Source organism: Schistocerca nitens, chromosome 2 (assembly GCF_023898315.1).
Source record: "Schistocerca nitens isolate TAMUIC-IGC-003100 chromosome 2, iqSchNite1.1, whole genome shotgun sequence".
NCBI lineage: Eukaryota > Metazoa > Arthropoda > Insecta > Orthoptera > Acrididae > Schistocerca > Schistocerca nitens.
Genome location: NC_064615.1, coordinates 493,716,081 through 493,729,249, shown reverse-complemented (window position 1 = coordinate 493,729,249; position 13,169 = coordinate 493,716,081). Strand labels below are relative to the sequence as shown.

At 37.1% G+C, this 13,169-nt stretch overlaps 1 protein-coding gene across 1 annotated transcript in view; it reads left to right on the top strand.

Annotated features, from left to right (window-relative positions):
* LOC126236450 (integrator complex subunit 13) overlaps window positions 1-11,289 on the top strand; it is a 242,279-nt gene extending 230,990 nt beyond the window's left edge. Inside the window, exon 13 of the mRNA XM_049945769.1 lies at window positions 11,162-11,289. Coding sequence (XP_049801726.1) covers window positions 11,162-11,195 — 34 coding nt within the window. The 3' untranslated portion in view covers window positions 11,196-11,289. The remainder of the gene's footprint in view (window positions 1-11,161) is intronic.
* The last annotated feature ends 1,880 nt before the right edge of the window (window positions 11,290-13,169 follow it).

The following is a 13,169-nucleotide window of genomic DNA, read 5'->3' as shown; positions in this document are numbered from 1 at the left end:
CTTTTCAAACGCAGTTATATGGAATAAATGATGACTGACAACCTCAGCTGCCGACAGGTGTTGTTGTTATACCTCGATGTGGACAGCTGAAAATGTGTGCCCCGACCAGGACTCAAACCCGGGATCTCCTGCTTACATGGCAGATGCTCTATCCATCTGAGCCACCGAGGACACAGATGAATAGCGCGACTGCAGGGACTTATCCCTTGCACGCTTCCCGTGAGACTCACATTCCCAACTGTCCACAATTCTACATATGTATTGTACCTTATAGACATTTGCCCACCTATTCATTACTCGCGCACGCTTTGGCGATGCCTGTAAGAGTCTCACGGAAAGCGTGCAAGGGATAAGTCCCTGCAGTCGCGTTATTCATCTGTGTCCTCAGTGGCTCAGATGGATAGAGCGTCTGCCATGTAAGCAGGAGATCCCGGGTTCGAGTCCCGGTCGGGGCACACATTTTCAGCTGTCTATATCGAGGTATAACAACAACACCTGTTGGCAGCTGAGGTTGTCAGTCATCATTTATTCCAGGGAAAAGCTGCACGGTCATCAACAGTAACAGGAGATCCCGGGTTTGAGTCCCGGTCGGGGCACATATTTTCAGCTGTCTACATCGAGGTATAACAACAACACCTGTCGGCAGCTGAGGTTGTCAGTCATCATTTATTCCAGGGAAAAGCTGCACGGTCATCAACAATAAGTGTTCTTTCAAGAACTAGTTACTGTCTTCGTATATATAGTTAAAGGCTACCCAGCCATTGACCTACGTCTGTGCCAATGCGCACAGTTTGCCCAAACTCTTACGGGAATCGCCAAAGCGTGCGCGAGTAATGAATAGGTGGGCAAATGTCTATAAGGTAAAATACATATGTAGAATTGTGGACAGTTGGGAATGTGAGTCTCACGGGAAGCGTGCAAGGGATAAGTCCCTGCAGTTGCGCTATTCAGCTGTGTCCTCGGTGGCTCAGATGGATAGAGCGTCTGCCATGTAAGCAGGAGATCCCGGGTTTGAGTCCCGGTCGGGGCACACATTTTCAGCTGTCCACATCGAGGTATAACAACAACACCTGTCCGCAGCTGAGGTTGTCAGTCATAATTTATTCCAGGGAAAAGCTGCATGGTCATCAACAGTAACTGTTCTTTCGAGAACTAGTTACTGTCTTCGTATATGCAATTATATGGGATTTATGTCAGGTGCTATTAAAAGTGTTCATGTATAAAACATTAATAAACAGAGTTAAACGCAATGAAAAAAAAAATGAATGAACTAACAAGACGATACACACAGATATGTGATACTATTCCTAATTTTTGCAGTAAAAGTTATGAACATTGTGCCATCTCAAAATTGTAAAAGAATCTACTCATTTAGTCTCCTGGCATATATGCATCAAATTCTAAAGCACAAATCTATTGCAGTACATAATTATATACAGTATCATAGATTTATAACTCAAGTCAATAAATAAAACAAAACCTTAGGAATCATATGATCTTACATACTACATTCATGACAATGGAAAAAGAACAAACAAACAAAAATTAGATGCTTATGGTTCGTGTCTATATGCTTTCAGTTCAGTGATATTACATAATCCAAACAACATCTTACATTTATGGTATATATGCATTAGGATGTAGATTTTCAAGAATTTTGAATGGCCCAATATAAATATCGAAAGATTTCTTTACCTCAGATGTCAACACTTTAGATTTCTTCTTGGCTTTCACCAACAAAAAATGTCCTACCTCAAACTTAGATGCCTTTACCATCATGTCTCTGCTTTCTCCAATCCCCCTGCTTTTTCATCACCTACCTAACACATTCTTCCCTCTCTTGTGGGGACAGAATTTTACATAGTGGAAACAAAACATTTTCAGAAATAAGGTTAACCAGTCTGTGATTAAACATGATTTAAAAGGGTGAAAAACTGTTGAGGAATGTTGTAAGCTGTTCATAATATCCTCAAAATCACTGACATAATCTATCCAACTGCTGTGGCTCTTACTAATATGTTCTAAACAGTCTTGCAATTTCTCTCATATATCTTGGAGCACCAAAGTTAGAATATTCTTTATTTTTGCATGATCAACAAGAAAGATCTTTCCTAGCTTGTGATGTAAACTGAGAAACATTATCAGATAACATTGTTTTAGGAATACCCACCTGATAAAAATATGTATCTTCAAACTTAGTAACGATTTCCTTACTGGTAGCTTTCTTAAGAGAAAAAAGCTTTGTGAACTTCAAAAATACATAAAATCACCACAAAACCATAACAAAATCCATTTTTTGACTTAGGTAAGGGTCCATAAACATCCACAGACATGAGATCTAGGTTAATATTAGGCAATTTGTTTTGCATTTGCCCACTACTTGTTTGGTTACTTCCCTTCACTCTTTGACAACTGTCACAGCTGGCAATCTTCTTCTTGACTCTTCTTCCTATCTTATAAAAATAAATGTTTTCCTGACTCTTTTGTGTGCATTTGGTTGATCCACAATGGCCAAAACTCTCATGTGTATAAGTAATTAAAGAATAAATACACTGCCCTGGCCAACATAGTTTCCAATCCTCTGAGTCAGTCTTATGTCTCCTGAATAAAATACCCATGTGTACCTTATAATACTGTCCTGTCTACTCTCCTCATTTGTTACCCAATATGCTCTTACATACTACATTCATGGAAAACAAAATGCAGTTACATAGTCTTATAAATTTACAAACATAGAGAATATTTTCTTCTAGAATAGGTATCATTATGCATCCATGTTCATATGTCTTGTCCTCTATACTAAATGTTAACAGTGCTTGACATTTTACACACTTGCTTTGCTTACCTGTAGCTCCTCTTATGTTTATAACCTACAATGGGCATTTTCACAAAATTCTTAGTATATTTAATCTTGTCTCTGAATTGTTCAGATATACCACAAATTGGACTACCTGTATCTATCAAACAGTTCCCTTCCCACTGATCAATCTTAATGTAAGAACATCGAAAATCTGAATCATCATCTCTGTTATTCGACACTTCTTGTATGAGATCACTTTCAATTTCATCAAATGCTGCATCTACACTGTTTCTGCAGGATTTTATCAACTTTGCTGGTAACATTGCATTACTTTTGTTACACATGTTGTCAAGTAAAATTAGAATACACTGAATGGGTTCCATAGCACAACTAACATCACTTATTACAGAAGGAACACAAAATATATTACTGTCAAAATAACATTTCACACTTAGGTGCTATTTCACTTCATTCCACCAACTTGGATACAAATTTTGACTAGCCACAGCTAAATTACTCCAGAATGCACATTTATCTATGTTATCATCAATTTGGTCCCAAACAAATTTCAAAATATTTTCACCTTTATTCTCTAGGGTCACAGGTATCTCACTTTAATGTTTGGATCATTACTCTGTATGACATTAATGAAAAACTGCTTTGACTGGACTGGTATTCCATGACTTTCACTTAAATCATCACATACAACACTTACCTGTATTTGCAAATAACTCTGAAACTTTATTATTCTTAAACTCCACAAATACCTGATACACATCATCATCATCCTTATTATCATCATATTCTTCCATATTAATTCATCAATAACATCAGGAACACCACAAGTCTCATCTCCATTAAAGTCATACACCTCAACTACATACATTTGCAATAAGCTACTACCAGTCTCGGGCTTACCAACCTCAGTCATTTCACAGCTCTCATTCACATCTAAATCAAAAATACCACCTAATTCAGATCCAGTATAGCCATCACTTGTTTTACATACATCAATAACACTGTTTTCTGACCAAGAGAAGAAATCATTAGTACACTCTACATTAAGATTCTCATTACTCTCACATTCTGATTTGTGATTAATATCCACATCAGTATAGTTAAACACAGTATTCCAAAACTTTTGAACAAATCATAAACAAGAAATTTGATGTACCTTCTGTTCAACTTCAGATACCTGTGCAACATTATTAATACTGTTATTATTGTCTAATTGTAGGAGTTAATTGGGGGTTCTGTACTTGATGTGTTTCCTCATCCCAAACCTGTGGACCTTCATTCCTTCTATTGGAATTTCGTCTACTCTGGAAGCCTTGTTCTGACTTAGGTCTTTCAGTACTCTGTATAATTCTGCATACGGTGTCATATCTACTATCTCATCTTCATCTATGTTCTCTTCCATTTCTATAATATTGCCCTCAAGTATATCCCCCTTGTATAGACCCCTCATATACTGTTTCCACCTTTCAGCTTTCCCTTCTTTGCTTCAGACTTGTTTTCCACCTGAGCTGTTGATATTCATACAAGTGGTTATCTTTTCTCTAATGGTTTCTTTAATTTTCCTGTATGCAGTATCTATCTTTCTCCTAGTGATATATGCTTTTGTTAGACGTTTGTATTCCCTTCTGACTGTTTCATTTACTGCATTTTTGTATTTTCTCCTTTCATCAGCTAAATTCATTTTCTTTTGTGTTACCCAAGAATTACTACCAGCCCTCATCTTTTTACCTACTTAATCCTCTGCTGTCTTCACTGTTTCATCTCTCAAAGCTATCTACATGTCCTCTACTGCATTCTTTCCCCCTGTTCTTATCAATTGTTCCCTAACACTCCCTCTGAAACTCTCAACAAACTCTGGTTCTTTCAGTTCATCCTGGTCCCAACTCCTTAATTTCCTACCTTTTTGCAATATTTTCAGTTTTAATCTACATTTCATTACCAGTAAATTGTGGTCAGAGTCCACATCTGCCCCTGAAAATATCTTACAATTTAAAATATGGTTCCAAAATCTCTGTGTTACCATTATATAATCTATCTGAAACTTGCTTATGTCTTCAGGTCACTTCCACATATACATCCTTCTTTCGTGAATCTTAAACCAAGTGCTGGTGGCGATTAAATAATGCTCTGTGCAAAATTCTACCAGGTGGCTTCCTCTTTCATTCCTTTCCCACAGTCCACATTCACTTACTATTTTTCCTTCTCTTCCTTTTCCTACTATCAAATTCCAGTCCCCCAGGACTGTTTAATTTTTGTCTCCCTTAGCTATTTGAAAAATTTCTTTTATCAGATCATACATTTCTTCAATCTCTTTGTGACCTGCAGAGCAATTTGTCATATAAACTGGTACTATTGCTGTGTGTAAGCTTTGTGTCTATCTTGCGTACAATAATGCATTCACTATGCTTTTCATAGTAGCTTATCTGTGTTCCTATTTTCTTATTCAATATTAAACCAACTTCTGCATTTACCTGATCAAAAGTCCTGTTTCTCGTGCCACCAAACTCCACTAATTCCCACTATATCCAACTTTAAACTATCCATTTCCCTTTTTAAATTTTCTAGCCTACATGCCCAATTAATGAATTTGCCATTCCACACTGCAATCCATAGAATGCCAGTTTTCTTTCTCCTGATGCTGACATCCTCATGAGTAGTTTCTGCCCAGAGATCCAAATTTTTGTTATGTAATGATTTTTTGAGAAATGAATGCTTTATTTTATTGTTAATAGTATCCTGTTAAAAGCGAGTATTAGTATTATCAAGTACTGATTAGTTCATCATGGGCTAAGGGCACTTTTTAATCTATTGGTAACTTCTGGGACAAACCTTCTCAAATTTTTGATGAAATGCTGTGATGCGAAAAAATTAATTCTTAACATGTCAGATTAAAGTGTGTATCATTACCCTTGCATACAAGTATTTTGAGTGGATATTTTATAAACCCTACATTGACCTTTTATGTAAGTTTAGAATGATGTGTTTGTGTGGTACATTTTGAAATTGTCTGTTTATGTATAAGAATTAGACAGAAGATTTACAACTAACCACTTGAATCTCATTTTATCTGGAACTGTTTATGTCTGAATAAGATTGTAAAATTTATAATCATCTATATACATCCTCATGAAATGTTCACATAAAGGATCCATTGAACTCAAAAACAACTAAATAAGTAGGGAGAGAGACTGCATCTTTTCCATAGGTAGTCAGTTTTACTTCATTTTCCTCTGATGCAGGAAAGTGGTAATTTTTTGTTTGTTCTTGAATGAAGGTTAATAGCATATTGCTTTACTCCTGTGATACAAGTTCAACATTGTTATATTCAAGGTCATATGGGGAAACAGGAGTCCATGGGCAACTAATACTTCTTTCTGTCTATTGTACAGAATAGACATTCACCTTTGTGGCTCCATTGTCCCAGCTAATTACACTGGACTGGCACTGCAGCTTGATTGGAGTGAGGTGGTGTATCAGGTGGAGAACATTGTTCAAAAGCTTAGCACCCTCACAGTCATTTTTATGTGCCTATTGACAGATCAACTCTTCAGCTTTACAGTGAGTTGTCTCCTTTATTCCTTCCATATTTATATTCCACCCAGGGCATTTCATTATGACATGAAAATTACTACAGAATTAAATAAACAGGAATATTTCAAGTACATGTGCATGAAAAGTTCCTTGATCTGTGTGTTTTCTGCAAATGTTGCAATAAACAACTGATTTTATAAACATATCTAAAAACAAAGATGATGTGACTTACCAAATGAAAGTGCTGGCAGGTCGACAGACACACAAACAAACACAAACATACACACAAAATTCAAGCTTTCGCAACAAACTGTTGCCTCATCAGGAAAGAGGGAAGGAGAGGGAAAGACGAAAGGATGTGGGTTTTAAGGGAGAGGGTAAGGAGTCATTCCAATCCCGGGAGCGGAAAGACTTACCCTAAGGGGAAAAAAGGACGGGTATACACTCGCACACACACACATATCCATCCACACATATACAGACACAAGCAGACATCTCACAAGCAGACACACACAGTGTGTGTGTCTGCTTGTGTCTGTATATGTGTGTGTGTGTGTGCGAGTGTATACCTGTCCTTTTTTCCCCCTAAGGTAAGTCTTTCCGCTCCCGGGATTGGAATGACTCCTTACCCTCTCCCTTAAAACCCACATCCTTTCGTCTTTTCCTCTCCTTCCCTCTTTCCTGATGAGACAACAGTTTGTTGCGAAAGCTTGAATTTTGTGTGTATGTTTGTGTTTGTTTGTGTGTCTGTCGACCTGCCAGCACTTTCATTTGGCAAGTCACATCATCTTTGTTTTTAGATATATTTTTCCTACGTCGAATGTTTCCCTCTATTATAACCATATCATTGATTTTATAAACATACGTAAATTGCATTTGTTGTTTTGTTTGTGTAAAAACTTACTGAATTCTTTGGGTATTGCCATCTTCCAGATTTTATTCGTTTTCTCCACTATAAGGGCTGTTCAAAAAGTATCCAGCTCCTATTTATAAAATCAGTTGTTATTCAGATACAATTGTTTAACATTAGTTACCTTCAAAGTAGTCCCATTCAGCTTCCGTATATCTCTCCCAATGCTATTGCCATTGCTGGAAACATCATTGGAAAGCCTCTTCTGGTATGGTGTGCTGTTGCTCCTTTGTATTCTGCATAATGTCTTCGTCATTCTGAAATCTAGTCCCTTTCAGTGTCTTTTTTCAGTTTAGGGAAAATCACAAAGAAATTCAGTGCTAGGTCAGGGGAACAGGGAGGCTGACAAACCATAGCCATAATGTATTTGTCAAAAAATGCTGAATTAATTGAGAATGATGAGCAGGTAAATTATCATCGTGAAGCTGCCAACTGCCCACAAGTCTGACCATTTGCACCTTACTGCTTTGTGAAGATAACACAAAACCTCTTGGTAGTACTCCTTATTGACATTATCACCTTCTGGGAGTGTACTCATGATGAACTATGTCATTGCAGGCATCAGTGTGGACCTGCCTTGCTTTTTTTGTCTCAAGGATGATGGGGGCTTTCGTTGTGAGGACTGGAACTTTTTTTCTGGGTTGTACCCATAAACACAGGACTCAGCACCAGTGATCTCTGTGTTAAGAAAGTTAAGATTACGGTTCACAGTATCCAGAATGTCCTGTGAGATCTCCGAACAAACTTGCTTCTGCTCAGTTGTTTGCAACTTTAGCACAACCTTTTTGAGATCCTCTTGATGTCCAAATGTTCCATTAAAATGGAATGAATGGATGTAATACTAATTTTAACCACATCTGCAAGTTGTATGATCATGATTGTTTCAGCTTGAGGATTGTGAAACTTAAAATAAAATATGATGCAAAAACAATGTTCCAGGTTTTCTGTCTTATTATTTCCAGTCATGAAGAAAAATCAGGCATGTTTACTACATATGCCTACTAATGTAGAGAGTGCCAACAACAAAAAATAAGATTGGATAGTTTTTGAACAGCCCTTATAGATACAGTTTGTTTTGTGTGTGCACACTAAATGTTAAAGCAGAGTTACTTGCAGCTCACAGCTTTGAAGCTTATAGACATAATAATACTGTGAGGCATCTTGTAGATAATTAGGCAACTGTACTTAGAGTCAAAATACTAGTTTCAAGAAGCTTTGCACCAAATATTAACAGTATCAAAAAATGTAAACCGCAAGTATAATTCTTTTGTCACTCAAGTACTGCGTGATTATAATTAAACTCTCCCTATTTAATATGTTTTAACATGGAACATAATTACTGTATGAGTACCAAACTTGATAGCTTTAATGTAAAGGACATGGAGAAGAAAAATAATGCAGAATCATTCAATTGAAACACTTTTAATCTGCTGCTCAATATGGCACCCATCAGTAACCAAAAGAGTCTGAAAGTGCAGGATTGCATTCTGCACAGCAGAATGAAGCATGATCATATGTATGTTGGCTACCTTCCTTGATATGTTATGCTTCATACCAGCACGTGTGTGAATGTTCCTCTGGAAAACCATGTCCTTCAGGGAATGATATCAGGTGATCATGCCAGAAAAACATTTGGAAATTATCGGCTGATAATTCAATCATTTCCAAATGATTTTCAGAGAAGCAGATGAACATCATGAGTGATGAGTGGTAGGGCCCCATCTTGCATGAAAACTGTTGAGTTGAATATGTCTCTCTCCTGTAGGGCAGGTATGACATGCTGGTGAAGCATATCACAGTAATGCTGGCCAGTCACACTGCATGTCTTTGGTCCTTGAGTGCTGACCTGTTCAAGAAAGAATGGGTCAATGATGAATGTAGCCATGAAGCCATACTATACGGTGACACGTTCACCATACAGAGGACTGGAGGTGAAGATCCCTACACTCAGCAATTCTGTGTGCTCACTTCACCCATCAGAGAAAAATGAGCTTCATCTGCCCATAGGATGGTCCAAGGCCAGCCCTTGTCAACTTCAGTCCTTGCGAGAAAGTGGAGAGTGAAGTGAGCACATCATTGTGCCTTTTGCGGGCAAGTGCTCTAGAGCTCTTGCCCGTGATAGGCAAAGGTCCCAAGTTCGAGTCTCGGTCTGGCACACAGTTTTAATCTGCCAGAAAGTTTCATATCAGTGCACACTCCATTGCAGAGCGAAAATCTCATTCTGGAAGTAATAATAATGATTATAAAACATCCAACATTCCATGTAACACCTCCACACTGTTTTTTTCTTTCTTTTTTCCTTTTCTATAAATACTTACCCCCAAGCTATGCATAGCTCATTCTGAGCTCAACATCTCACTCATTATAGAGGGATGCTGACTCAGCTTTCAGGATAGCAAATGGGAAGTTGTGGTTCAGAAAATGGTCCAGAAACCACTGATGAGTGTGTGTGGTGTGTGTGTGTGTGTGTGTGTGTGTGTGTGTAGTGAGGGAAGTGTTACGAAAAAATGTGTGTGTAGTGTGTGCAGTGACTGATAAATATGAGTGAACAGTGTGGATTACATTATTTAATAAGTTATTTGTAAAAAAAGTATTGTATACCAGGAGCAAATCTAATGATTGTCTCTAAGGTCTGTAAATGTATGTGTGTACGAATCAGCTTATTTTAAATTGGTCTAAACTTGTAAATACTTTGGAATGTCCTATATCCTTGTAAAAAGAGATCTATGGATGAATAAAGCTACTACTAGTACTACATTGTGGAGATAAGTCTGAAGCCATTGTTTCACAAAAATTCGTATACCAATGGCTTCTAATTTGTCTAGCAAGATGTCATGTTGGACAGTATCAAAAGCCTTCAAAAAGTCCACATTTATTCCTATTGTATTGCTGTGTCTATCTAGTCCCATTGCAATATTTTCTATGACATGGGAAGTAGCTGATTCTGTACTCAATCCTTTGCGAAAAACCATGTTGGTTTACAGACAAGAGATTGAATTTTTCAATGGAATTTTTAATTCTATGTTTCATTACTGCCTCTATTATTTTTGAAAATACAGGTAACAAAGCTACTGGTCTATCAAACAATGGAAACTCCAGATAGCAATTTCAGCAATGTAGGAAGAGATAGATTGCTACTTACCATGAAGCACATAGGTCAAGTTGCAAACAGGCATGATTAAAAGACACTCACATGTAACTTTCAGCCACAGCCTCCAATCCTCCATCAGTAAAGACACACACACACACACACACACACACACACACACACACACACACACACACACACACACACAACCTCCAACTCCAGCATTTCAGGCCAGAGATGCTGGAGTTGGCAGTCATGTGTGCTTGAAGTGTCCTTGATTGTGTGTGTATGTGTGTGTGTGTGGGGGGGGGGGGGGGTGTTTCTCGATGAAGGCTGTGACCAAAAGTTATATGTGAATGACTTTTAATCGTGCCTCTCTGCAACTTGGTTTGTCTTCTTCTTGGTAAGTAGCAATCAATCTCTTCCTACATTGTTGACAAAGTTACTGGTCTATTATTTCCCACTTCATATATATTGCCCTTTTTATACAGTGGTTTTATTTTTTAAGATTTTAATCTCTGGGGAAACACGCCTTCCGATAATGATATATTTATGATATGTGAGATTGGTTCTGTAATGACATTAGCACATTTTCTTAGGACTGAAACAGGTAATTCATCAATCTCTGAAGACAATTTATTTCTCATTGTAAATACACATTGATTGTAATTTAATTTTCAAATTCAATAGCAAAGCCCATATGTAACCTAAAAAAACCACAAAAATAGTTAATTCTGCGATAGCAATAAAAGAATCACACTATAATTCACATTGTTATATGCACTACCATTTTTGAAAAATTTTTCTGTTGCAGAGATGGAACTGGAGATGTAGCATCAATAACATAGACGAAGAAGTTTTTTCAAATTTTCTTAAAGTAAATTAAATAAATTTTGAAGTCAGTGGCAGATCAGTTACTGCAGGGAACTTTTTAACAACTTAAATGTTGCTCATTCTTTTTTCTAAGTATGAGACTGAAGGATATTGTTTTCTGAACAGATGTTGAGAGCAGTAAACAAAGTACCTAACAAATTTTTTGTAAAGTTGTTGTACAATTAAATTCTCAATCATAGACAATTTTTGTGATTGTAGAAGTTATTTGCATACAGTGTGACGTTACCTTGACTGAACCAGTTTCCAGTACTGTTTAAGTGTAGTTACAGAGTCACACTAAGTTTCTGAATAGTTTCTGGATGAAGGCTGTGACCAAAAGTTATATGTGAATGACTTTTAATCGTGCCTCTCTGCAACTTGGTTTGTCTTCTTCTTGGTTGAGTGAAATAACCAGTAAGAGTGGCCATAAGAGAAGAAAAAGAGCTAAATAATGTACTTTGAATTACAGGTTCATCTCAGGCCTTTCAATTTTCTCAAATGTTTCTGTGAAAGTAGATGCCTATCACCCTGAATGTAATTTTTTAATGTACTTTCAATCTGGCTTTCACAAAATCATCTCATGAGAGGAAACCATACCTGATCTCATGACTTTAGAATTAGGTTATCGAGTTACATGTTACTTTGATATTTGACACAGTATTGGAAATGATATGGTAGCATTAGTTTTATAGTTAAATTTGACTATATGCTGGCCATTTACTAACTAGTATTATACAACAGTAAAAAAACATTCCCTTTAATACCCGAAGCTCATGTACTTTTCCCTTTATAAAATATATTTATCTAGTTTCTGTAGACATAAGAACAAATAAAACTGCTGATCTGTAGGTTGGAAGGTGTGTTATGAGATCCCTTAATTGTGTAGGTAGGTTAGAGAATTTAAAAAGAGACTTTTGTAGGATGGAGTAAGATATAATGGGAATTAATTAAAGGGTTTGGCAAGAAGAAAAGAATCCTGGTCCAGTGATTACCAGCTTAAAAACAAAACATTCAGACAGGGATAATGTAGGATTAATTATGATTAAGAAATTTTAAATATGAGTTAACCACTATGGACAGCATGGTTAACACATCATTGAATCCAAGATAGACGCAAAGCCATGATCCACCATCACACACCATAGCACAAGTGTATATCCCTACTAGCAATGTGGATGATGGCACAATTGAAGAAATGTGTGACAAGATAAAGAAATTATTAGTCATTATAGTATATTTTAAATTGGTTGAGACTTTTGACATTTGCCTCAATGAAGGGGTGTAAAGCCATTGGCCAAGTAACTACAATGGCAAGCCGATTTTCCCATGCTGCCTGCAGCAGTTGATAAAGCATCTTTGTTGTCACATTGTGGATAAACAGCACCATGTCATGTCATGCATTATATGTGTATCTATATTCATCAGCTCTCATTGTAAAATGGTGTTTTCTGGTGTTGAAGTGTTCTGCAGCCATCAGGTATTGTGAACAAGTGTTTTGTGTTGGCATTGCATTAATAATGTTTTGCAGCAAAATATACCTCTGAATTTGACTATAATAATAAATAACATACATACTACTCTGTTGTGACGCTACGGTCACAGGTTCGAATCCTGCCTCAGGCATGGATGTGTGTGATGTGCTTAAGTTAGTTGGGTTTAAGTAGTTCTAAGTTCTAGGGGACTGATGACCTCAGCAGTTAAGTCCCATAGTGCTCAGAGCCATTTGAACCATTTTTTTTACTCTGTTGTGATGGATAAAGCTTCTTAAATGCAGCGTAGGAAACAGAGTTGAACATAGCGCATATAAGGCAGAGTTCAGTGCTTATAGTGCTGTACAAGCCAAACACAGCATACTGTCAGGTTGGTGAATTAGCTAACACTAAAGGGCACAGTTTGACAAGGCTTTCTTTGTATCATGCTCATTTAAATCTGGAAGAGAATATATGGGC